The sequence below is a fragment of the Grus americana genome, chromosome 4 (assembly GCF_028858705.1).
Source record: "Grus americana isolate bGruAme1 chromosome 4, bGruAme1.mat, whole genome shotgun sequence".
NCBI classification, from domain to species: domain Eukaryota; kingdom Metazoa; phylum Chordata; class Aves; order Gruiformes; family Gruidae; genus Grus; species Grus americana.
Genome location: NC_072855.1, coordinates 39517744 through 39545457, shown reverse-complemented (window position 1 = coordinate 39545457; position 27714 = coordinate 39517744). Strand labels below are relative to the sequence as shown.

Below are 27714 nucleotides of genomic sequence, written 5' to 3'. Positions count from 1 at the left end.
TGTTTTCAGCCAGAAAATAGAAATGTTTGATAACAGTATTCAATTGGTTTATTCTAGGACTCTCTCAACATTTATTTGTCCCCCAGCGGGCTTTCAGATGAAAGCATCTCTTAAATTTATGTTAATAAACTGCCTCAGAGGCCACAGATAATTTCCTAAAAGCAAAAAGATTCCATCCCTCCCTAAGAAATTGAGAAACTAAACTAGAATTTAATTAGTGGAAAATGGAATAAAGTAATCAGAAAACCACCTTGAGATTATGCAAATTCTCTTGTTCATAATGGACTGCTGTAGATATATGACTATCTTAGATTCATACTAAACGAACAGAATCCACTTAGTATGTTCTTTGTTTTTTGGAAATGCTAATATCTGCTTTTTCCACAAATGTTTGGTGGCAACTGTTGTTGATTAGCGCAGACTAATGTACATTTCTTAATCTGGATAATTAAGATCAAGGTGAAACCCTTCAAAGGGCCAAATATTTCCAGTGTCTTTTTCGTCCTGGTGGTTATGGCAAACTTTCACCCAGTTAATCCCTCTTTGAGGAATACAGACTGAGTTGAGGAGCCATAAAATAGGAAGAAGTGTTCAGAGAATCTGTCCTCTAGGAAAAACACCAGACAGTAGTATTTCTACATATCTTTAGGAGTTTCTTAGTATCTATTCTACAAACACTAGCAGCACAACCTGTGATGATAATGAAAGTGTTGGAGATGGCAGCATGTACTGTGTTTCTCTGGGACACTTCCTGGTCATAATTTAGCATACAGGAAAAAGAAATGCCTTGTATCTAACTCAGCTGTTCCAAAAGCTTTCACCATGAGTAGTCTCTGGATCAGGCATTTCTAGATCAAATGAGAGACGCTAATGGTGAATCCTCATTCTGCTGAATGAAATGCCTTGAATTTCCTCCACAGTAAAACTCTTGAGAAAAATCAAAAGAAACAGGCTGGTAATCCTAATAATTCTGTCATCTTAGACAATTACAATTTGCATCCAATGAAAATGCCAGTGCCGGTCCTTTGAGGGTAAGATTTCAATTAAAAATACAATATGAACCTCAAAAAGTTTGTAGACATAAGAATCCTACAAGTGGGGGGTATGTGAGCAGTGTACTCACATCTTCCTGACCTTTTAAAAAGGCACATTTCTCATCCTCACACAACATTTGGTAACAACCCAGTAAGAGACAAATTTAAACCTAATGGCTTGCAGTTTCCCTTGCCTTTTTTTCTTCTAGTAAAAAATTAGGCAAACTATTCTGAAGGTACATTGACCACAGTCTGACCTTCATTAATTTCCATTCTTCACCCATCCCTTCATTAAAAAGTTACAGAAACAAATTTCTGGGATAATTGTTGAAAACTCCTGGAGTTCACATTCACTATGAGTAGGATGACTCTCCTGGAAACAACTACTTTAGCTTATATAATGAATATAATCTCAAATACATACTCATGTTATACAATGACATATATGTTTAACAGTCCCACCACCTTTGCCTTTTGTTTAACACCAAGTTCCTAGATAACATTGTCACACTAAGGAGGTCATCTCTAAGTGGCTGTCTAATTGCATTTCACACTTCCACGACCTGAATAGCTCGAAGCCAGTGGGGCCCTGTCAAGGCTTATTCAAATTGAAGCAGGGCAGCTTCCACAGTCTGCCTCGGGATGTTTCAATTACAGACATATGCAAGACAGCGCAGGGTCTTTCCATACTCTATAAACATTCCTGCTTAGATTTCTTCATAAGGTGAAAGAATTCTTCAATATTTCACAACTGTAGAAATGCATCTAGGCTATGAAGAGTTTGGAATTTTTTTGTTTTCGTTTTGGGACATGTCATTATCTTAGCAGGGCAGAAGTCTAAATAACTTTTTTCCTTCCCCTACCATGCATCCAATATCCTGCAGAAGAACACAAGCCTACTGGGGGAGAGAAACTAGACCACTTATACATTTCCCCTGTTCTTGCTTCAGAATTGATTGCATCTCCATCTTAGAGGACATAACATCTGGGTAAGTTCAGGCTGACGAGTATTGCTCACATGGCAACTTTTGAGAAGGAAAACTGTATTTCATAATTCAGTTTTGCTGTAGTGGTTTTGGGAAAACAGCACAGGCAGGATGCTTAAATAACCTTACAATCAAACCTTTGGGATGGTAGAGTTTACATTTAAAGAACGTCATGTCTTCTGTTTCTCTCTGACACAACACTGAAAACAGTAAACCTAATATGTATTACTTCAATGATCATTTCTGTATCCATTTATTACCCATTCAGACATAAGAAAGAACAGTAATGTTCAGAATCATACATAGTCCAAATTAAGTATTAAGTGCTGGCTATTTTTTCTGTGCTCAAGACTCACAGAAAGTATCTACAACATAAAAAATTCTATCGGGTTATTTTCATCTGGGGCTGAAGTCTAAGAATGGTAATTTCTGAAAACAAACTATTTGACATTCTCCTTCTCTGCAAAGTAAAGCTTTCCCTTACATATATTGTAAAAAATACATGAGTTTTTCTATATATCAATCTTAACTTGTGGGCTAATTCTCTTCTTGAAACCCAAAACAGCATTGTCCCTTGGAGAATAGAGGCAACTAGTGAATTGTGAAAAATTTCTATTATTCTTATACAAATCTGAGACCAAGAGAGAGATTACAGTAGTATATATGGGAAACATGACTTGTGATCAAATGGTTTTGCAAGTATTAACAATATTTTGTTGTTTTTGCAATAAATGACCACATTCTTCTAATATATATTTTTAAAATACAGATTAATGAAAAGTATCCTGGTGACAGATGGTCTTAATATTTATGAACAAGCTGATTTCTTTAGTGAATTTCATCACAAATATTGACATTAGAAGAGTTAAAGAAATCTGCCCATATTAAATAGTCTGGCTCTTGCAAATATCCACAAATCCAGAAGTGAGGACATATGAGGAGTGTATCAGTGTCATGACTTAAAATGTCATTTAAAAGAGTGGATTTTACCAATTCAGTTATTCAGCAGTCTCACTGATGTTGCACTACTATTACTGGCTGGTAATAAATAGAAAATACTAACTACTTTAGTCAGATGGACTATTCTAGTTTAAAGTAAAGGTTTGCAAGTAATGTTTTAAAATTGCAATAAATTCATAAGCTTTGTCTTTGGTAAAGGACTGGTATTTTAATCTCTATTTTTTCTGTTAAGAAATCTTGTTTAATTTCACACGCATGGAGATCTGCTACTGTTGTGGATATATAGAAAGACTAACTTCATTAAATCATATTTGTGATTATTCTTGCAACAGCTTATATAGGGAAGGACATTGGTTCTCCAGTGACTTAAATGGCTTCTGCACACTTTGTGCCTCACCCTAGCCCATTGCTGATATCTTACCACCTTCCCCTAACTTGAGCATAGGATCTGGGGGAAAAAAAAAAAAAAAAGATGTTTTCTTCTTCCTACATGAGACATTCAGGACCCAAAATTCATTTTCCCTCCCCTAAATTACTTCTTCCTTGGGAAAGCAAACTTCTCTTAAAGAAAGAAGATCTGTTAGCATGTTCATGTCCAGCCACAAAATTCTGAACTTTCCCCTCATGTCTGATCTCCAGTTTTTGGGCTACTGTGTCAAGTGTAAGGACACTGCTCAACCTATAAATGTGGTCTGGTGGTTTTAGAAATACCACCATTAAAGAGTGGAATGTGCTAGTCTTCACCAGGTACTTAACAGATCACAAAGGTAGGTTAAAAACAATTTAATTACAAATTTTAAATATATACTACACAGTTGCAAACATTTCATAAAGCATACATTTATCAGCATTTGGACACTACAAAATTTACTAGCAATTAGGTCCTCAACTGATATTTCTGTTGAAACAGTCAGTGTTATCATGCCTGTTTTGTGCAGTCACAGAATCCAATAAAAATCATACTTGGGTATGGGTAACCCTACAAAAATAGATGAATAAATGTGAGTCGTCAAAGTGAATTCCTACTGGATTAGTGCTTCGTGTAAGACATCTATGGCATCTTTGATATGGTACTGTGAGCTTTGAAGGGTTTTTTGAAAACTTCATTGAAAGTATCATGTATTTAAACCACATGGCTCAATGTACCTACTTAATTTGCTTCCATTGAAGATGTGTTTGTTTTCCCTGAAAATCTTTCGGTGGCTATTCTGATTCAAAACTCTTCTTTGAAATGCGGAATTGTTATCTGAATAAATTAGCATTTGATAATTACTATTGAATATACTTCAAAAAATGCACTGGAGAACTACTGGTCTCTTGGATATACTTTCCTAACACTAATGTATATATTATAGTAATTACTATTTGGTCACCATTTTTTCAGCTAGAAGTAAAGTCTCAGTTTGGAAAATCAATTAAATTATTAATATAAATTATATTCTACTACTATAATTATTATTTGTGGTCTTAAAACAAAATTACATTGAAAAAATATATTTTTCATTTAGTTATCTCTGCTGTGTTGGCAGGATGTCGAGTAATACTGAAAAAAATGGCAGAGAAGAACAAAAAAAAATCACTAATGTAACAGGAATACTAGCTTCATTGAACATTCTCTGATTGTTCTTTTTTATAAATGTAATTCTAAGGAAAATGAAAAAATTATGGCCTTAGGATTCAATGAAAAATTACTAGCAGCAGTAGAAATAGTAATCATTGCTAACGCTTATGGAATGCATCAGTACCAAGTAACAGTCATTTCATTTCCCATTCCAGTGTGTATCATACAAACCTACACTGATACAGAATCCCCGTTCTAAAAATACGTTTAAGGAGACATGGCAGACGAGCAGGGCACTAGCTCATACACTTTTTTTCTCAGTGGAACATTCTCACTGGCAAAATGTCATCAAATTCAAAGTAATCTTCATTATATTAAAAAAAAAAAAAAAGAAAAGGAGGGGGGGCAAAATTAGTCCTTAGAGAAAAACTGATGCATTTACAGATATGAACAGAACTGAGAAAAATAGTCTGCTCCTAAAATAGCAGCATGGCAAGCTTCTGAATACCCAGAAGGGCATGGATCATAAAAGTGTATTACTATGGTTATGAGACAGACACGTGAGTTCAGACACTTGTCTGAACACAGCAAGAGAATAGTAAAAATTCTTAGCGTGTACTTAAAGGGGGTTTTTATTAAAAAACTAATCATGACTTCTACTTCAAAGGGAATCCATCAATATATTAAAAAAAAAAAAGAGAGAGAGAGAGTATTGAATTACAGAATTATATTTTAGTAATACCATTGAGTGATATTATGGAAATTGAATAACTGATACTAAGTAACAACCAGAATGTCCTAGCAATTCAGATGAGGAGGGGAGGACAGAGTGTTGGGTAGCTTACCATAGCAATGACTGCTGCTCCAGCTCCAGCAAGTGCCACAATGAACAAGTGGAATGTCATGTTTAGCTGCAAAGGGGGACACAGAAGGACACTTTCATGGTGACACACTCAACAGAAACTGACAAAAAAATCTGAACAACATAGAGCAAATAAGGACCTTCTTGGTGCCACCCTTCTACAAAAGCAATGATTACTAAAACATTTTCCAAAAGATCGATCACTACATGACATGGTACTTGTGCCCGTTTTGTTACAATACTCATATCAGGGATAAAACATAATTCTATTTTAAAAGATTGTATTTAAATTATAAAATATTAAATCCCCCAATTATTTAAAAATAAATAGTCCAACACTTTTAGAATTTCTTTTTAACAGTTACAATTCTACCTTACAAGATCTACAAATGTTTGTGGTGGTTTCTCTAGTGGCAGAGACAGCCTAAGAAAACCCCATTTCCCTTCATTAGCTATAGCTTTCCATCCTCATATATTGATTTACTTCCCTCCCAAATTTGGGAAGAAAATTTGTTCATAGTGATACAATATAAACCAGGTTACTTAAATAATCCAAGTTAACCACCTTCCTTACCCTACCCCAAACAAATTATGACATTTGTTTTTAATTTCAGTGATCTGGTTTACACAGTAGCCACTGAGTGTTGACTGCACAGCAAGGGTTGCATTTTCTTAGATGGTTTTGGTAAAAAGGCAGATTGTGTACTCTAAGAAGATTTATTCAAACATAGTAAAAAAGACCCATGAAATATTTAGCAAAGCACCCTCTGACTTCAGAGGGATCAAGATTTTAGCCTCTCTTTTTGTTTTAGATATATGTAATTTTGTTTGTCCTGTCTTCATCCCTGATCAGTTAAAAACAAAACTAGAAACCTTAGCTGCACTGAAATAGGTGGCTTTGCCTTAGGGAAAAACTACAAAGAAAAATGTACCAGGAGTTATTATCCTAACACACTTCAAGATTTGGTCAAATCCACTTGAAATCTTTACTCTTCTGTCACAACAGTAATCATAAGATCTTCAAACAGTGATTCATTATGTAGACCTATTCACTGTGCAGCAGGTGCATTAGCTTTCAAAAATATCTCAGTAAAAATATACATAAGAATGGAATTCTTGAAAAAAAAATACTAGTGTATTTAGAAAACAAGTGGCTGGACAAATTGCACTGACTAAATTTGGTACGTGCTAAAAGACTAGGAAAAGTACTTGCCCACTGTATTTTTCCACTGGGATTTTATTTCATCACTATAGCTAGAATTAGAACATTAAGAGTAAGAAGAAAACAGATCAATTACTTCCTACTATAACATAATATTTTTGGCAAATCCATAATATATCACATTTATTCACCTCATTAGAGTCACACATCTTGATGAAACTTTCTGATGTGGTGCAAACCTTCTTTTCCTCTCCAATGGTTACAATACCTGGAGCAGAATAAATATTCACAGTATTTAGTATTCCTAGTACATAGCAGTTTACTTCACATGAGCCAGAACAGCTAAGAAATACAAATTCTTGGCTGCTTCGCACAAATTTTTCTAACAATGCAATCAGTTTTTTGTTGATGATCGGGGGCTGGAGCACCTCTCCTATGAGGACAGGCTGAGAGTGTTGGGGTTGTTCAGCCTGGAGAAGAGAAGGCTCCGGGGAGACCTTATAGCAGCCTTCCAGTACCTGAAGGGGCCTACAGGAAAGCTGGAGAGGGACTGTTTACAAGGGCATGGAGTGATAGGACGTGGGGTAATGGCCTTAAGCTGAAGGAAGGTCAATTTAGATTAGATATTAGGAAGAAATTCTTTACTGTGAAGGTGGTGAGGCACTGGCACAGGTTGCCCAGAGAAGCTGTGGCTGCCCCCTCCCTGGAAGTGTTCAAGGCCAGGTTGGATGGGGCTTTGGGCAACGTGGTCTAGTGGAGGGTGTCCCTGCCCATGGCAGGGGGGTTGGAACTAGATGGTCTTTAAGTTCCCTTCCAACCCGAACCATTCTATGAGTCTACGACAATTTCAGCCATGACAAATCTAACACATCTATTTAATAAAAGCCCCAGTAGGAACACACGGGTAATAATTTTTCGGCCATTTTTGAAAATATCTTCATTCCAGATTTTGATCAGCACAATAATCAAAACACCAGAAAATTATTTGCAACCAGTATATAAACTTACCATGGTGTTCCCTACCCTCATGTGGAGAATGTGCTGTATATTGTTTTCAGACATGTTGCTCTGGTACAAAAATTCTTTCACAAGTTATATAAAAAGCATTACCCAAACGTATATTTTATTGTAATAATGGTTTCTCTATTAGCAAGAATAACTAGAATCCTCTATATTCTTTCCTTTAGCTAATGTCCAGATACTAAATCAAAGACTAGCTTGAAGAAAACTGCTATAACTTGGTTATCATGAAAAACAGTACTGTTCTTTTCTATTAATAAACCACAGTTTTTACACTGAATTTACAGGAAACAGGTATGTTTACAGAATACACATTTTATATAATTTAGTGTTCTATGCACACTGTAAATAGAACTAATAATAAAAAATAGGCATGAATATTAGCAAGATAAAAGGTCATAGAAGAATGAATACTCTTGATGAGATCTGTACAGATAATTTCTTTTTCAACTCACCTGTTATGCTGGGGAGGATCAATAAATTAAAAAAAAGTTGTTTTTTTCCCCTCATGAAAATAATAATGTGAAATATTTTGTTTCAGGTTAAGTGAAATGTTTAATATGAACCCAACTGTTTACTTCCCAAGAAATACAGCATGTTTTATATCTCAAAACAGCAATCAAAAATATACTGTGATTTTATATTAGACCAAGGCAATAAGAGAAAGAGTCAAGGAATGGCCTGACGAAAGTATGATTACCCAAAGCTCTGTGCGCTGAGAAAGCGCTGAGGCCAGAACATCTAGGTCCAAATCACTCTCGTGGCAGAAAGGAATTGAATTATCATCACCAACACAAGAATTCTCAGACTTTTTAAGATGCCAAACCCCCTTTTGTCCAAATTTCCCATATCTCACAAGACACATATGTTTATATCCTCACTTTGTTCTAACCACCACAGTTCAGGCTCTCTCTCTCCACCACCCTCTTAGAGTGTTATTATTTGTATTGTCACTCTTCATCAAAGTTTTTGCAAGTAATGAATCTTGTCCTGTCCCGATTCACCCCTAGGCTCTGCTGAGACAGATGATAACCTAGGATCTCACATCTCCAAATCAGCATCCCACCAGTGGATTAAAGAGTCATTCTCCAGATAAATGACTAATTAACCATTTTAGACAAGCTCCAGCAATTCCAAAACAAGAGACTAATCAGAAGCCCCAAGCCAAATTTTCAGTACTCCTGGAAGATGGGACAATGTTGATTCAATTTTGTCAGGCCTGGAAATGCAGTGCATCTCTAATATACTGCCTTGACTAGTGGGTAAAGGGATGGAAAGAGATGCGTAACGATTGTTTCAGAAACACTGAAGCAGTTCATTTCAGACACATGGAAGCAAATCAATGTGATGCTTTCTTTTGTAAAATCTTGCTTTATATTTAGTGCTTTTCATTCACATACCATACTGGCGAAGATCCAGGCAGAGATTAGCTCCATCTACTACGGTGGCATTTCGGCAAATGGTCCACAGATTGAAGTACATGTAAACAGGCAGAGAAGTGAAAGCTGTAACGCCAAGCCAGGCCAACATAAAGATGTATGTCAGCATAATAAACTGCAGCAAAAGAGGGGAAAACAAAACCAGCGGTAAGTCAGAACTTAACTGATACTCCATTGGAAAAAAGGAACCACAGAGAAGTAACAAACACATTTCTGACCGGTTTTGTCTGTTTCTGTCCTTATTTAAATTACAGTTTTGGTCTGATAATGGATTCATGATCTGATCAGAGTGAGTGACAGAGCACTAACATGATGTTTCTGAAGAACAAGCAGCTACGCTTCCAGAAGTGCAAGCACACTCCACGTTCCTGTCACTCTTGGGCCTATGATTGATGCGAAGCACCACATCTGAAGTACAGACAGCTGCATGCTTCGTGAAGCACGTCTCCCTCTCTCCCATCACCACTACTCCATAGTTAAGACAAGAGGCCACATGGTTGTTTTTTCCACTATCAATCATGATGAAAAAATTTGAATGAAATACTATAGGCTTTGCTTGCTTTTGCTTTTAAAATCTGGGTCTTAATACAAGCGAGTCATTATCCATGGCTGCCACAGAACCTCACTGGCATTGAACCATTTTGCATTGAACCAATGAGACAATGTATTTGTCATTTTGTTACTGTATTTAGGCATATTTAGGGTCTACATACAAGGGAATTTGTCATTCAAAACAAACCAGGGTGCTTAGCTCTGTTAGTAAGAAATGCATTAAATTACATGCTTTGCAACATGTGTTCTCCAAAGGCGACTCATTTTCTTTTTTTAGCCATGAGCCTCAAGAGCAGAGCAGTCTGCTTGTAGGAGGCATTGAACTCTACTTGCTTCAGGGCCAGTAATTATGCTGGCACACCCAGCTTCTGTAAATACGTAAGCATGCTACATTACTACTCTGCTGCTAATTTGAGATGACTAGCAGACACATTCATCAATAACAAATTACCTTCTCATTTTATGCTGTGGAAAGGATACGAAGATGCTACACGGTTAAATGTGGAAGATAAGTCAGCCTCTAAATGTTGAAACCAAATAGCCCCAAGATTTGATGGCTTCAGAGATGCTGATAAATCTAAACACATGACTGAAAGAAATTTCAGCACACTAACATTTTTTTAAGCTGTTTACCACAGAATAAACATTGACTCAGAGAATAAGAAATAAGGGATATTTTTGAAAGTTGAATAAGCTGGTCCACAGTCTGCTTAAAAATTAATCCTTAAAGAGTAAATAAGGGGAAAATGGAAGAAATTTTCTAGTTCTTTTTTAATATAAGATCTCTCACATTAGGTGATAAAGAGGAAAGCCTAAGATAAATACAGATTCTAGTTATGGAAATCAAATGAGGTCAAACTCAAAAGGGTTGTAAATGATAGTAAAAATCGTTAGAGGGGTGGCTTGTCCATGTGGACCTGATCAGGAAAAGCAATCCAAAACAACAAAAGGTTCGAATTTTAGGTGAGGTAGTTTTATTACTTTGAAGTTACGGGATGGACAGTCTCAAGCAGTATTAAAGAGACCGTAATTTGATTTACTTTAACTCACTTCCAAAGAATATTAAATAAAAGGCATTTTAATTCTGAGGAAGTGTACTTACATAGGGATTTAATGTAGTTTAATTAATCCAGTTTAAAATTCAATTCAGATTAATTTTCCTGATTGTCCCTAGGTAGACGAGCCTTTCAGCAGTTGTTTGAAAAGCTGGAGAATTTGTAGCACTAAAAATAATTCTCAGAAGGATGCAGGAAAGTAAAAGATAAAGTGGAGCAAAGAATAGTATTCTGTTTAATACATTGAGTCTCTGCTTTCTATTATTTTCTTTTTTTAATACTCACCACTTCACCTTTACCTGCCTGTTTGTAAGTTATGAATCATTTTAACTTTTCCCTTAACATCAAACTAGTTTAAAAGGGAAAATGATGTGTCTAATTTACATTTAAAGATTTTTGAAAATGTATTCATGCAGATAATGGCTGTATTCCTTTCCAACTTTTTGCAAAATCACAGTTACTAGAAAAACAACTGATAAAATAGAGAAAGTGATAGCAAAGTCTGGAATAAATATACACTGTTGAATATTACAGCAGACTTTTCTGTGTGCCAGTTGCTTTATATAATGGAAATTCTATTCCATTTATTGCAGAGAAAATAGTCAGTACAAGTAAATATTGTTCTGTACACACTCCTATTTATTTTTCATTATTGCTCCTTCATTATTTCCCCCCCCCCCCCATATTACAGTGTTAAAGCTAATGAGACAACATCTGGTTCAACCCCAGGCACTCATTTACAAATAATTACTTGGAAAATTACTTGGAAATGTAGATTCACTTCAGGGCTATGAATCTCCAACTAAAATACTATGTCTGATCTTAATTTATTATCAAGCTAAAGAGTTATATTCAATTTTTCTAAAGCAGGAGCAAGAAATAACAGCCTTTAAATTCTCAGTTTACTATATTCTAGAAGTATTTTAAAGGTAAAACCAGCCTCCTAGCTCTTTTTCTATGAGTTTGCCAAAAACAGGTAAGTCTGAGGCCTTATTTTTGAGCCTCCTTCTAGAATTTCTGAACTAAATAATATTTAATAAATTTAGTACATCTCTCAGTGTAGTACATGCATAATTTAATGGAGAACTAAATCTTTGATAATAGTTATATTACTGAACTGTAGTAACTGTTTTAAGACTGGGCTCCACACAGATTCTGGAATCTTCCTATTCTGTGATTACCACCAAGTGGAGGAAAAAGATCAGCCTTACTATGAGCATTACAATTCCTATTTAACATCTTTTTATTTTCTGATATGTAGGAGGGATGAAACACTCTTTAGTTTTGTTTGCTTGAGCAGCTTGCTTAAAAATGTGTACTGAGATAATACAAAGCATTGGTGCAGCAAAGAGGGGAAAAAAAACCCAACAGAGCTTATTAGCCTCTAAAAAAAAATCTGCCTTGGGCATAGAATAAAAGCAGGAGAAATCTGTCAGATGATGGCTGCTGGGAGTCACAAGAGCTACCTTCTTAGAGAGAATTGCCTGCTTGTTTATAGAAGGGATTCTCTTTTAAAAACATGAATCTGTTTGGTTGAGTATATCAGAAAAAGTGAATCATATGTTGATTTAATTTTAAAAACATATTTTAGAAAAGGAAGAATTTTATTTTCCCTCTTTCGGTCATTTTCAACTGAAGAGCCAGTGGCCAATGATTTGCCCAAATTCATGTCATAACACCAAAAGATGGGGAAAAATAGATAAATTTCCTTTGTTTAATGTAAGAATAACTAAAATGCAAAACTACATTAAATCACTTGGTAGCTGCTATCACTGATATCAGTGAAGCAAACCACAAAAATGTGATCTGGGCAATAATACACTTTCTGCTGTACGGGCAGTAAAAAGCGAAGGGTTAACCTTGCACAACAAGTTATTAGTTTCTAGCAATAGGATGTGTTAGCTTATAAATTCATGTTATAATGGAATGAAATTGTGAAGGACTAAAGTATTTTTTTTAGATAATTTTCTCTGCTATTACAATCTTCCCTCTTTGCTCTAGAGATCTTACAAGAAACGCTTAAGGAGCCTGTTCACTCCAGGAATGAAATTCAGAACTCAGTCTCCTGAGATTCAAAGGGATCTCTCTCCTTTGAAGTAGCATTCTGCTACGTGACAAGCCAAGATTTATGAAATAGCAGTACAGCATCTTAAAGAGGTACCACAGTTTGTTCTTTAGTGTGCTGTGTATTGCGTTGGTAGTGAAAATTACTTTCTCTGATCAGTTCAATTTTCACTGTAAGAAGCCAAACACATAAACCCAGAACAAACTGGAAGCGATAGTTAAATTCGTCTACCAAATCATGATGATAAAGTTCACTACTTAATACTCTGTTCACATTGAGAAAAAATAGCTAAAGTAGATAACTATTTGAACAAACCAAATCTTTCAGCTTTGTAGCAGTTAATTTCTTGTACCCGCACCACGGCTGGCAAAACTCTCTCGCCAGATTTATAAGCTTTTCATTGCCAGTAATGATTTTCCTGAACAATAATCAAGGTAAGCATATCATCAACCCTTCTGGAAAGATTTTTTTGTAAAATCTGTTGCACAGTTCAATGTCAGGAAGTAGAAATTTCAGAGCATGTTCTGAAATGGTACGTATTCAGCACAACAGCTTCCATGGTAGTCATCGTTGGTTGAAAACCTGTTTCCACAGAAAACCTTACCCAAATCCTATCTATTTTAATTAGATCAAGATTTCTGTTACTGCTTTCTTTTTAAAATGTATGGGTACTGGTCCCATGAAAAGCACATTCATTGAATTTCAAACACTGTTCTTGTTTTAGTTATAAATATTTTAATACCCCTGAAGAAACATTGTATGATTGCTTTAGTGACCCTAGGGACACAGTGAAATCACATCTAAAAGGTACTGTTACTACAGAGAGATGGGTTGAGACGGAAACAAAGCAAACTCCAGTTGTTTTACTGTATAAGGACACTGCCACTTACTACCAAAAAAACCTATAGAAACATAGCAACAAACTCAGAAGTGCCTGAATAAAACTTAACTCCAGAAACCTCATGTTGCCATGTAATTTTATCTTCCAAACCACTCAGTACTTACATTTCCTCTCAATTTAAACATATACCTACTTTATATGAGCTCCATGACATGAGCTCTCAACCCAGAGAGAAAAAGTAGACTTTGCTGTGTTTATATCTCGTTTAGATTTATTATCCTATGACACACACACAAAACGTCATTGTCTACTTTCAGCTTCATGGTCTAAAAGGTTCCTTCCAAACCTCTTCACAAATTCAGTAATTGTCTTTGACAGTTTTTGCCAGAGATCAAACCTGTATCTACAGAGATCATGTACCTCCGTCCTGCCAAAAGCCTGTTGTGCTCCCCTCACCTGAAGATGAGCCTAGAGTTAGCCTGGCTGTCTCTCACTGCAATATGGGAACACCTGACCTCCGCAGTGCGCTGTGTAGTCCTGTTTCTGGGTGCAGTTTCCTCATCGTACGTCAGAACAAGGCCCTGGGTGACATTTGATGGCAACTCAGAAGCATGAACAGGAAGATACTTTCAATTTTTTTCCTGAATTGCCCTGTCTCTCTAACGTCATATTCACTTTCATAGAATCATAGAATGGTTTGGGTTGGAAGGGAACTTAAAGATCATCTAGTTCCAACCCCCCTGCCATGGGCAGGGACACCCTCCACTAGACCACATTGCCCAAAGCCCCATCCAGCCTGGCCTTGAACACTTCCAGGGAGGGGGCAGCCACAGCCTCTCTGGGCAACCTGTTCCAGTGCCTCACCACCTTCACAGTAAAGAATTTCTTCCTAATATCTAATCTAAATTGACCTTCCTTCAGCTTAAGGCCATTACCCCACGTCCTATCACTCCATGCCCTTGTAAACAGTCCCTCTCCAGCTTTCCTGTAGGCCCCTTCAGGTACTGGAAGGCTGCTATAAGGTCTCCCCGGAGCCTTCTTTTCTCCAGGCTGAACAATCCCAACTCTCTCAGCCTTTCAATCATCTATAGATTTGATTTCAATACTAATAAAGAGTTACTTAGCTTTAGCACTTTGCCTAACTTGAAATTCATAAATGTTCCAGTCTTGTCCATTTTACTAGGGAAAATTCCTCTCAGTTAATGCTACAGTCTCCTTACCCTGCACACATTCTGCATAAACACATTTATGTACTGTTTTTAAATTGTTCATTGCAGTCACCACATATTTGCTCAAATGCTGAACTTTCTCTTGGTGAAGTTGTATTGATAGAGCGCATAGTTCTTTCTGCAGTTTACAAGAAGTGAGACTTAAAAGTACTACATGTGTTCCTAACTTAGACTTATTGTTTATTTGCATTCAATTATCTATAAGGCAGGGTTCTGCCTACTACTTTACATCTACAGTCCAGAGTCAGTAACCTCCTTTGATCAATAAACTTTTATTATTGATTAGTGTGAATATTCCTGTTCACAATCTGTATTCTTACACTATAGGTGTTTAGTTCTTTTTACTTTTGGGAGGTTCAGAATTCACCTAACAGAATTTTGCAATTTTTGCACTTTTACAGAAGAATCTCTACATAAATACTTCAACATCTTCCCAATGTTGGTTTTGTTGGGGTTTTTTGTTTGTTTGGGGTGGGGTGGGGTGGGGTGTTTTTGTTTTTTTGCGCAACAGCATCTTAAATGTCTAGTTCCCCATATGCAAATACTAGAGAGAGCAAGTGGAAAATTCACTGAGTTCCTCTGGAATGGATTTTAACATTGCAGAAGCTAAACCAGCCTTTGCTGCTTAATTAAAAATGTTAGGTTGCCTAGAACCAGCAATACTATTCTTATTTATTTAAATCTAAATAAATCATATTGTTTTCTTAAGTGGTCAAATGAGAAATTGAAAAAAAATATACAGACGTCTTTAAACTCAGGATATATCAATGGTTAATACATTACAGATCATCCTTTGCCACTCTAGCCAACCTCTCCTGGTATTCTTCTTGTACACAGTATGAAATCTAAATACATTTAAGAAGGACAGTTAAGTAGCTCACAACCAAATGGCCTCCTCTAACATTCTCGTTTCTCTGCTAACTAACATCTACATTCACACCTCATTCCTGAACAGAAGATGAAGCAAAAGTATTTCAACTTATCTCATTTTACATATAACGCTGCTGGAAGAAAGAGACTGATGTTCTGATATTACCACTAAATGCACTATGAATCACAGAAAATACACACTTACAAATTCTTTTCTGCTTGGTATAAAATATCACTCTCATTGCCAACAACCACTTGTTGGACATTTACTATTGTCTCTACAAAACATGTTCATCCTATCTCTCTCTCTGACATATTATATTCCTAGGCACAGCTCCAAGAGCCTTGTTGAAACATGGATACGTTTCATGCTATGCTATTACTGTCATGTGGTTGATTCTTCTTGGCTTGCATTCAAATCAACTGCTTCACGAGAAGAAAAGAAGCAAAACACCAACACTGGTCCAAATTTCTCTTCATAGTGAGACAGATTTCTCAGGTTTGCCTAACTGCAAATCATCCACATACTAAATACTAGCTAATGTGACATTCCTTAGATTGTTAAAATCTATTACCCGAAAATTATTAAACGCCCGCAATTGTAAATTTTATAGCATTCATTTTATGGAACTGTTGCGTTTGGGGTTTTTTATACATTTTCTTCTACAGACATTTTAGATGGATGAAAAACTGATTTTTACAAAATTAAAAGCAATTCTCACTGTTACTTTCTGCTCTTTGTCTACACATACATTTTTCTAAAATTTCCTTTACATATGTATTTCAAGGCTGAAATATTCTTCTCAGGAATTCTATTGCTTTGCAACTATTTAGATGCTTATAAAAAGCTGGTTTACTTTCTGATTTACTCTGAACTGATTTACTGGTAGCAGTGGGGGAGGAGAGTTCCACAGCTGTATCAGAAATACAAAAAGAAGATTCTCTAACAAATTGATTCATTTTTTGAAACTTTGCTTTGTAAACAAATCCACTAACTCTCAGAACATACTCAGTTCGAAGAAGATGGCTTTGCATTGATGCAAGACGAGGTTTTCCCTGAAGATTTTATAATTTATCTTTTTGGTACTTCCTTATGAACCAATTATACTTTTTTATTATTATTTCTGAATCTTCTTTAGAATGTTGATGGTTTTGTAGCATTGTGGTGCTTAAAGTTGTTAACATTAGTTATTTTATGTGTCCTTCAGGCAAGACTATCATTTTTGTAGTCCAACAGGCTTCTGAAGTCCTACAGAGACCATCGGATCTTATCTGCTATTTAACAGCAGCAGAATTTCCTATTTAATTTTACAATCTTCCAGATAGGATTTTCTTTTTCTCAGAATGTGTATGCTTATATTTTCACATTCTCTAAGTTTTCCTCCTCCCTTTGTTTTCCTTTTCAATGGTGTTTCTAACACTTTGATATACTCTCTGGGAATATAGCTAAGCTATTGGTTTTGTATATAAATGTGATTACAGATAAATAAACTGGTTTTAAAACTGCTTTTTTAAACAAAAATGAAGCAGATAACTTCATTAAATACTGCTGCTTCATGTAACTATTCAATGCAAAGACACAAAATATGAAAAACAATCAGTTCCATCATGACCCACTCCCCGCCAGTGTAGGCAGCTCCTAGCAGTACATTTTCCAAGTATTTTGCTTCCAAATTGCTGATAACCTATTTATAAAAAAACTGATCCATACTCTAATAATTTTCAGTGATGACAAGTGTTTTATACACAGAAAAAGATAACACCCAGCTGGGAAGAGACTGTGTTATAAAGATTGTTTACATTTTTCGCATTGCCAAGACTGCGGTTTTTGTTCAGGAAGTTTGCATGCTCTATACTTGGGAACAAGACAGTGAAGCTTAAACTAGAAAGCGGAAATAATATGCTTATAACTTCTCTAAACAGATGTGTCACTCAAGGCGAGTGCTTGGCTGTCAAAAATAACAACACTTGTTCTTTCCTGATGCCTATGAGAGAATCAAGGGGTAGGGACCTTCCTTTCTCATTTGCTGTCTTGCCAAACAGTGAAAATCAATAACATGGCTTTTAATCAACCAGGGGATTCTAAAAATGTGACCTTAAATGTTAAAGTTCTTCAGCTGAAAGAAGTATTGATAACAATACTCTGGTTTGCTAGGTCCAACCATTTTAACTTGAACGCTAATCATCATGTACAAATAAAAGGATACAAGCAGTGAGGGGATACATTTACAAGTTTCCTTCCTTCCTGGGTAAGCAAAATAATTAAAAAAAGCATGTACAATGATAACTATGAATTTATAAGACATCAATATGAAGATGCAGTTGATATGAAGAACAAAAAGCTGTATATGGTTTCTGTGAATTTTGGGGATAGTAACTTTAAGTGGAAGAACTGAAAAACAGGCAGGCTAGAAACCATTGGGAGTGGATAAAGGATACATCTTTGACCATAAAAATGTGATTTTATGATGATGCCAGTGACATTCACAGGTTTAAATAACTATAAAAATAGTAAGATGTCTATTTTCAGTGAAAAAGAATAAGGCAGCCGGGTGAGAACAAGGTTCATGGAAAACTGATCATCTGATGAAGCATTCAAGTTAAAACTGAGAAGGATTATCTGAACCTGGAGGAAATAAAGCTATCATCCTGAACAATTTATGATGGTTCAGAATAGAAAGGTAAAGCCCATGGAGAAAGCGTAATGGCTCCCACGGTCAAGCACACTTTGGTAACGTATGACAGCACTTTTCCAGAAAATGGTCTCATTTAAAAAACTACTTAGTGACTGAGCTTACATACCAAGGAAAAATTCTGTCCTCGATGTGAAAGACACGCTTATAGCACAACCTGAAGCAAAAACATTTTGTCCAGTTCATCACCAACAGTAAAAATTCTTTCAGTGAGCGGCAAGACCAAGCGAAGCTGAGAAGCTGCTGGCAAGGCATATTACAATATCTGGCACAGTCTATTAAAGGAAGCAATGAATACTGCAGTCAACAAAAGGGCTACGTGTAAAGCACATGGTAAGTTGTGCGAGAAGAGGAATGATCAGATGAAAGAATGATTTTATAATATGATATCCCTGAGTGAGAAAATCTGGAAGTATAAAATAAACAAAACAACCTGCCCACATTACAGAAATAAGACAGATCAAAAGTACAGTCAGCATCTAGAAATGTATAACAAAGTAATTTCTGAGATCACTGCAAAAGATTTCTAAAAGTATAACAAATAGAGGGGAGAAAAAAAAGTAATAACTTTTCTGAAGTATTGCTAGGGCTTGTCCTTCCTATTTCAAGAACAAACACAGAAGATTACAAGGAACCCAGTCCTCTAAAAAAAATTCCAACACTGGTCTAGTATTCAGAAACCTATAAAATAATTTATATGTTTTATTTTGTTTACTAACTCCGGTAGTGTTTAGATAGCAAATGTTATTCACCTACAGTCCAATTAAAGGGGGCCAAGCAGGATACATCCCACTAAATTTAGATAGTTGACTGAAGTGCATAATAAAAAAGACCTCATGTAAAAAACTTGGGGGTTATTCTCTCTGCAGAAAATAGGACAGTCGCTTGCAGAAAAATTCAGCTCATCTGAGAAAGTCTTTCTAACCCTCTCTCTCCTAACTACTGAAGGAGCATAGGCCCTTCTCATGGCAGCCTTAGCGACATTCCTAGTTAGGTGGGATACATCTGTGTCACAATATATTTCCTCTGAAATTAACTTCTCCATCAGCTTCTGGGTCATTTGTGACAATAATTTGTGATTCCGGTTTTTAACTATGCAGTCTGAAAGGTCAGACCACCATATGAATCTCACCTTCCCCATTTCCCATGTCATGGTCTGAAACTACTCAGAGCATTCACTACTTTACATGTATAGGGACAGGAGTTTTGATAGACGCTTTCCTTATTTAAGATTGCATTAAGGGATTCTAGACCCATAAATACATCTGCTGTCTTGGAGAGAAGGCTCTTTACTTCTCATAATTCTCTTCCCAGATATGGGATCTGACTTTCAGAAACGAGAGCTTCATTTCTAGCATTCAGAAGTGATGCATCTGTTCTGGGTTGGAGAGCCAGCTGTGCCTGCACTGAACTCTCTTCCTCTTGTTACACAAAGAATCAAATGTCAATATGGTGCAGTTTCACCACCTCTAGAATAACTGGTCTGGTAAGGGTAAGATGAAGCAGCAAGTTCACATCCCTTACAGAGGTTTTTTCAAAACACTCGCAAAGCTTCCGTGGTTTTTCTTGCAAAATAAAATCTGCAAATATTTTGGAAAGTTTTTTAGTTTAAGCACTCAAGAAGCATGGGTCAAATAGCACGTAAGAATTCAGGTAACCAAAATAATTTTCAAAGGCAGAAAAATCCCTTTCGCTCATTAAAATAAAAGGTTCCTAAATACTAAAGTTAGAGAAGATATATTAGTCAGTGCAACTTAGAATATAAAAGATCTTTCTCTAGATCCTTAACATGTTTCTTTTTTAAAAGGTAAGATACAAAGAGATAGAAATATATCTTCCAGTATGAAATCTTTGGCCATTATTTACTGATGAAATAAAAAGAACTACTTTCCCATTTCATAGCATAAAATTTTCGTAAGAGAAAAATTTTCAAGCGAAAAAGCCTCATTTGAGTTTGTTTCTTCATTTTTTCATTGGCTTTGTAAGCAGACATTCTAAAGCAGGGTGTAAACGAGGCTTTCCATGATCAAGCTAGCTGAATATAAATAGGAAGGGTATTAAAACGCAAATACTCAGTGTCACAATTGGCTTCAGGCCTGTCTCCCATTCTTCGCTAATCATGCTACAGCACAATTATATATAACTGTTTATTCAGTTCTCTAAAAGCATGTTCAGGCATTGAAAAATGAAGACTAAAACCACAGCCATCCCTCCTCGAATGTGACTGGCATTGTTATACCGCTTTTATTTTACTTGTCACAGTGCATTAATTCTGAAAACACTGCCAATGAGACTCTGCACTGTCACTTTCAGATCTGAGAGGGTACACGCCACAGCAGCACTGGAATGACTTGGATGTTAATCCTCTGAATGCTCATATAGGCTGATTAATCAACTATACCATCAATGGAAAGGTTAGGTTGAGCTATTTCTTTTTCCATTACTTCAAGTGAAAAAAATTCCTTTTGCCCATGTAAAACTAGAAAGTGAGTCAGTCACAGTGAAGGAGGAAGGTCAGGAAGGGCACATGAAAAGTTTCTGTAGATGTTGGCTTTCGGTGTTCTTAAAAGCCTGCTTTTCAAAGAATATTTTGTTAAGAAAGAAAAAAGATGTTACTTTTCAGATTTCCAATGAGAAACATAGCTTGTCCATACAAAGTTAAAATGAGATTTTCCTCCTTGAAATTTTTTCTTGATTTTTCCCCCCCTCTATTTTCCTAATAGGTTTAGTCACAGACATAATAAATATGCTCATGCAAAATATTAATGAGAAGTAATCGATGACAATAGTAAAGCAGAAGGACCTAATTTTCAGACTTTAAGATGCTAAACTGGTATTTAGAAAGACATTAGCAAATTATATATGAAAACATAATCACAACTGGATTTTTGCAAAGGTATTTTTGATGTGGAGCCATTTTTGTCATTTTTATTCTTCAAAACAACAAATATCCTGTGTGTACATTTCTGTTGGCAATAAGATAGTGCTAAAAGAAACCAGCTGCTTAGTCTTTGACAGTTTAGATTTTAATATTTACAAAATTACTATTTCAAAATTTTATACAAGGGAGTTTTCTTGCAACATATAGTATCTGCCAATCCTCTTCAATAGCATTGTCTCATTTTGGCAACTGTACATAACAAAATTTACTACCGCAAATTTGCATAGCAATAGAACAATCTGGGCTTAACACACAAGGGTACTGGTTAGGTTTGATTTACCTCTCCAGTCATCTTTTTGTTGTTCTTAGAACTTCTTTGTATCATAGCATGATTTAAGAATCTGAATAAATTATAAGCATAACACTGCTGGACTGAAATATTTTCTAATTTCTTTTTTTTTTTTTTAAATGTAAACTGTTTTTTCTCCCTTAAGAATTTTAAATATGAGATCATAAAAATAAACCTAGTCAAAAAGGGTGCCATGTTTTAATAGAAAAAAACTGCTGTATATACTGTCTTATTCTGAAATCTGTTGAGCACAGAAGCAAAAGCCAGAATAACCCCCAAAAAAAGAATCTTGCTGATATATCATCAGAACAAGACAAGCAATCAAACTACAGATTTTTTTCCTTTTCCAGGGAAAAGAAAAAACTTCCGCTAACTTAAAGAATAACAACAACAACAACGTATTGAACTCAAAATAATTGATGGCTTATTTTAATTGTGATCATGAACAGTATATAGCCTTAAACTTAGCTGCACAGTGCATATCAACCCAAGGTTTCTTAAAGTAAAACACAAACATTACAAATTACTGATGAGGAAAGTAAAATGCTGAAGGAATTAATGTAATGAATCATTAATAATAACAGTGATATTAACCATGGAAGAGATGTTTAACATTTCTTCTAGACACGTACTACAGAATTACAGTTTATACTGCAAAGGCATCAAAACTGTGAGAGGATGCAGCATTGCTCTGCTGCATTACTCAGGACAGGCATTTATGGGAGCTGTGAAGAAAAAATAATGTTCTGAAAAATTTCCTGCTCTGTACAGAATTTGAACTAGCTTAGGAGGTTCTCAGTGAATACAGATTCGAGATTTCTTTCCAGGAGATGAAAGCAGTGTTGGTATAAGCAATGATTGTGCTTTATTTAAAACATTCCTAGTCTTTATTTATATATTTATTTAAAGGCTCTAAAACAATTCTTGGTTGAAGTGCCAAAATCATGCAATGACATTTGACAAGAGCAAAAGAAAAAAAAGATGAAAAAGTAGCATTGCTGTGGAGCATGTTCCATCTATGTAGGGCTGGCATACATGCTGTATTCCCCAATTTCCAATGTGTAGATTATCTGTGTTCAATTTAACCTCAAATGTCAGGATATTCAAAAATACTAGTTTTGATAGTCTTTAGTGTGACTAGAAGATACTCTCTATTGCCGATATTTGTTCCTAGTCTCTATTCCATTTTAATAAATGTTGACTTTTGTACGAGGGTACAATGGAAACTCTCCTCTGGCTATTATTTTATATAACAGTTATTGTAAATATAGTATAAGCTTAAGTGTACCTTAACACCCAGATCTACCTGGCTGTATTTAATAATTGATTTTGCATCAAAAAATATGATTTGTTGATACTGATGGTGTTTGCAGAAATATCCAACAGCTACCAAGTGTCCAGGCCTCTTACCTTAGATACAGAAGAGTCAAATACCAAAAAAGTTAGTTAGTTACCTGATATTAAACAGAGATCTCAAAATAATCCCAGGTCAAATAAACACCGATTTTAGTATGAGAAACTTCCATTTAAGTCCCAGTACAAATCAGAATTTTTGGAACCTAGGTTTTCCAGAGTCATAAGTGACTGGTCTCTCCAGACCACAGATAAAGTAGGAGTAAATAAGGGTTTGTTTGCCATTTAAAAACAAAAGAAAACCTGATGAGAGGTCTCAGCGTGTCCCAAAGAGGAACAGGCAAGATTTCAAAAATAACAGTGAAAGTATTAGTAAGAAAAATATTTCTTGGCCCGTAGAGCTGAAAGCGTTACACACTTTTAGTGCTGCCCCAAACAGCTTATGTTGCTGAGAGAATAAGCTTTGCCATTTAACTGGTGGAATTAATTGCTCCTAAGTAGCAAGAGTAACTTAGTGATTAACCAATATAGAGAATATTTCTAACACTTTATTCTCCTTTGCTATGATTTTTCACCACCAAATGAAGTATCAGAAAATATTAAAGAAACAAAAAAAACCAAAAAAAAACCATCACAAGGCACACAAATATCCAAAACGTGTTGAAATTGTTACAAGTACAAAAGCTTTCTTAACCACTTACCCAGGCACTGACACATCTGCCGCAAGTGGTGATTTTGAAATCCCCATAGAGATCCTTGATGGCACCAGTTGTAAAGAATCCCTCCACCATCAGCAAAATGCCATATACAAAGAATGCAGCTGCTACACCGTATATCACATACTTGAAGATGTCAATCCTGTATAGGAACAGCAAAAATTACTTATCTGTGTAAATATTTTAAGCTGACTCTGAAATTTCAGGGTGAGATAATCAGACCCATTAAGCCTCAAAGTTTCTACACTGGAGTCAGCTTAAGTGCTGATGTGCTATAATGACAGCTGAGGCTGAGGACAGGAGCGAACTTTGGAATAAGATAGCGTTGATATAATAAACACTGGGCCATTTAATTTAATAAAATGCAAAAATGGATCTGTGTAGGTAAGAGAGCACAGTTTGTCAGAATAATTTAAGATTCAGTTAATTTTCATTTTATTTTTTCCTCTAAATACGGGGGGGGAGGAAACAAGAATCTTACACATCTCCTGAGCAACACTTTGTATCCAGCACTTAGGTTATAGAAAAGGTATTTTGTCACAATCTTCAATAAACCTTTCCATATGTACAAGTAGTTCTCAAGCTGCAATGCTGAACTGTGCTATCTTCTTCTCATTGTTATTGTTCCAATTATTCTTCAATGGACAAAGCTTCTAGCACAGAATAACAAAGTCATCAAGAGAGATCCCTGCCTTCAAACCAGAAACATGTTATTACCAAAGTAATAAGGTCAGATCATCTGGTGTTCTTTATAATGGGGCTTTAAAAACATCATTTCACAGACCCAAAGCTCAAGAAATGGAAGGATGGTTTACAGTGTAACATGCAGAACCCTAGAAGGCTCAATTTATTACAAAGAAGATCACCTGGGTTGTCGTGTGGTTGCCCTGCCCAGCACTGTCTAGAAGCTCAAGAGTGGCTCAAGGAGACTCTGCCTCCTAAATGTTCTCTCATGACGGGGGTTTGTGAAAAGATGTTTGAAAGCACCTCTCTGCTCTAAGTGTTTTGTCTAAACTTGGAAACATTCACTAGCGATCGTTGCCTTGGATCAGCAGGTTTCAGTGTTTCCTACTTGGACTTCTGTAAAAAACTAGGCACAGTAAACTTCTAGTTTATCAATATGACACAGCAGGAGCTGTGCAAGTCTTTAGAAAATGGTAATATGCAGGTTTAAGATGTTAGTAAGTTCAGGTCAAGATAACAAAAGCTCATAACAAAGTAGAATAAAAAATAAGCCAGAGACCCATTAGGATCTGCAAGATGAATTTTGACATGCACCAAACGACTACGCAAACTGGACATTTCTCAAGATATAAAGATTAATACTTTTATTGTTATGAAACAAAATATTTAATGATAACATTTCTATAGGATCACACTTTTCATCATCACCAAAAAGACAACTCTCAATACATGTTTTACATGTACAATACAATAACAAAGCTCAAAACCCCATCAAAATATCTTTCAGTTTGGATGATTTTCAAGAGGTTCAAAGTCAGGTTCAAATTTACAGTTGATATTTCAGATTCAACTTCACTGAATGTATTTTAAGCTTGCATTAGTCTCATAAAAATGCAATTGAACTTATAACCTGATTGGGGTGGGAGAAGTATTATAAATGAATGCTTTTGGCACCTATTGTAGCATTTTTCAGAAGGTGGTAACTGAAGGGTTCTGGGAACGAGACAGGATATCGTTTTCCCTAGTATTCCAATAACAAAGCCCTCTCAACTATTTTCTACATCATTTTTTCTTTCATACTCAAGTGAAAATTAGGGTAAGTTGATATCTGTATGGAATAGATACATGAATTATTCAAAATGGTGACATAAATTTAACGTTATAGACAGTATTAGAGGATGCAAAAATTAAATTTATTTTAATACATATAAATTTTGATTACATTATAAAAATCACATTTCCCTAATTTTATAGTAATTCAGCCAGTGTAACACTGTTTTAACAGGAAAAACAATGTTTTGAGCCTATCTTGTCATTATTGATGAAAATAAACATACAAGAAACAAACAGACAGCAACTCTGTGACTCTTCCTTGAGTTCTCTTCTAATTCCTATATTATACACCTTAAAAAACTGCGACCTCCACCAGTGGCTGAAAATGTGGGAGTTCTGCCAGCAGCAGCTCCTCACAGACCTCGATGCACTCAGTACTTTAGAAATTACAAGCTATCATTGCCCTAAAGAGATTAAGGCTTTTGGGAAGTCCAGACGCTATTTCAGCCCTTGCAACAGCCCTTTAAACCATCTGTGCTGAGCCTCCCACTGAGCTGCTTGTATCAAAAAGCATACTAAAAGATCTCTGCTTTCTCCTCAGCCTTATGTGTAACTAAAGGAATAACTTTCACATAAGCCTTCTATAAGGAAAATATATATATATATCTATATATACACTAACCAAATATAGAAATCAATTTCTTCCTCATACACTCTCTACAAAAAGTAGTAAAATCTCTACTGATCAGACTAGATGAGATGAAATATCAGACTTACTCCAAGCAGAAAGGATCTTGTAAAATGCAAAGAGTAAAAATATAAACACAAATTGCAAAACAATCATTCAACTACCTCTTTAAAAGTCAGATAGAATTGTATTGCAATATGACTACATTTAGTGTGTGCTATATTTAAAGAAAATGTATTACAATAGTATCATTTTATATATATACAGATAGTTTTGAAGATAGTGTTAGTATTAAATTATTCTGCAGCATCTAATAGTTGTCACACAAACTCTGATTTTCCAAAGAAATTATAATAGATAATGAAATATAGGCCCTGTAAAGTGAAGATTGCCTTTCTTTAAAATGAAATTTGATTCTTTGTGGATGAACTCAGGGAGATTATTTGCCATCTGTGTTTCAGCAAAGTCTCAAATGCTGCAGACAGTGCACGAGAGCAACCAGGGAGGTAGGAGGGAATGGCAGAAGGGGTGATGAACATGAGCCAATGGGTGAGGTGGGCAAGGACAAAGAAAAATGACAAGCAGGGCTCACACTTGTGTAGGCTGGAATGGAGGGAAAGAGGTGAGTAAGGAGCGAAGGAAGAAAAGACATAATTATAAAGATAAATTTTGTACTCCTGACAGGATTGGAAAAATATACGTTAGGTGAAGACTAAAGCTACACTAAATGAGAAGAACAAAAAGAAATCTTACATACCTATTCACTAAATGCAGGAGTCTAACGAATATTGTATAATGATATAATTAAAGTCATGAAACATTTCTATTAAAAGGCAGACAATGAAGATTACAAAGATAAACCGGATTTTAACAAATTCACATTGATCATCCAATCTTCACATATTAACCTAGTTTGATGGGTGGAATTGCTGGATGATTATCTAAACAAAATTAGTTGTGAAAACATGGTGAAATTAGTAAAAGCCTTTTTTTAATAATCTAAAACATATTTTGCATACTGTCTTAATCTTGTAGAGGGTCCATGGGTTCCAGATCTGATTTTCCTCACAACGCTATGTTCAGAAATGTTAAAAACACAAACCTCATTGTCTTCAATCCGTGATTTAAAACAAGCTGATCTTTCAATTTTTAGTTATTTTTCTGCTGCTGGGTCATTAATTATTCCACATTAAGCAGACTTCCTAATTCCCAACAAGATGAATATTAAAATAGCTGTAGAGAAAACACTTTCTTCTCTGGCAGAAGTTATTGATGGAAGCCATCAATGCCAACATCTCAACAAACAGGTTGTAGCTGAGTACAGAGTAGACTATCCCAGCAGAGACAAGTCAGAGGTGAGCGAAAACATTCTCAGTGAGTCAGTTCAATGTTGCAGGTTTCCTACTGTGTATTTTCATGGTGTTTGGCATGAAATCAGCAAGCAATGAGATTAATTTTTGAATGATCATGTCTATGCATAGCAGGCTTTTGCGAAAAGAGTGTTACAACAAATTAGCTATTATTTTGTTGTTGAGATTCCTTCAATCAAATGAGCTCATAATTATTATGCCCTGTTTTGAAAGTATTTCAATATTCATAATTAGCTTTTGTTAACAGTGTCTAGAAGTAATAATGTTTTAGGCTTGAGGAACTAGTTGCTT

The 27714-nt window shown here is 35.6% G+C and overlaps 1 protein-coding gene and 1 long non-coding RNA gene across 2 annotated transcripts in view; one reads left to right on the top strand and one right to left on the bottom strand.

Annotated features, from left to right (window-relative positions):
• Positions 1-27714, bottom strand: part of GPM6A (glycoprotein M6A) — a 124116-nt gene that overhangs the window by 3982 nt on the left and 92420 nt on the right. Inside the window, exons 3-6 of the mRNA XM_054825130.1 lie at positions 23614-23770; positions 8986-9139; positions 6757-6833; positions 5387-5452 (exon numbers count right to left, since the gene is read on the bottom strand). Of these exons, the coding sequence (XP_054681105.1) occupies positions 5387-5452; positions 6757-6833; positions 8986-9139; positions 23614-23770 (454 nt within the window). The remainder of the gene's footprint in view (positions 1-5386; positions 5453-6756; positions 6834-8985; positions 9140-23613; positions 23771-27714) is intronic.
• On the top strand, positions 1679-10998 carry LOC129206249 (uncharacterized). The gene is made up of 4 exons (XR_008577068.1): positions 1679-2023; positions 7753-7879; positions 8968-9171; positions 9279-10998. It is a non-coding gene; the product is annotated as an uncharacterized LOC129206249 (long non-coding RNA).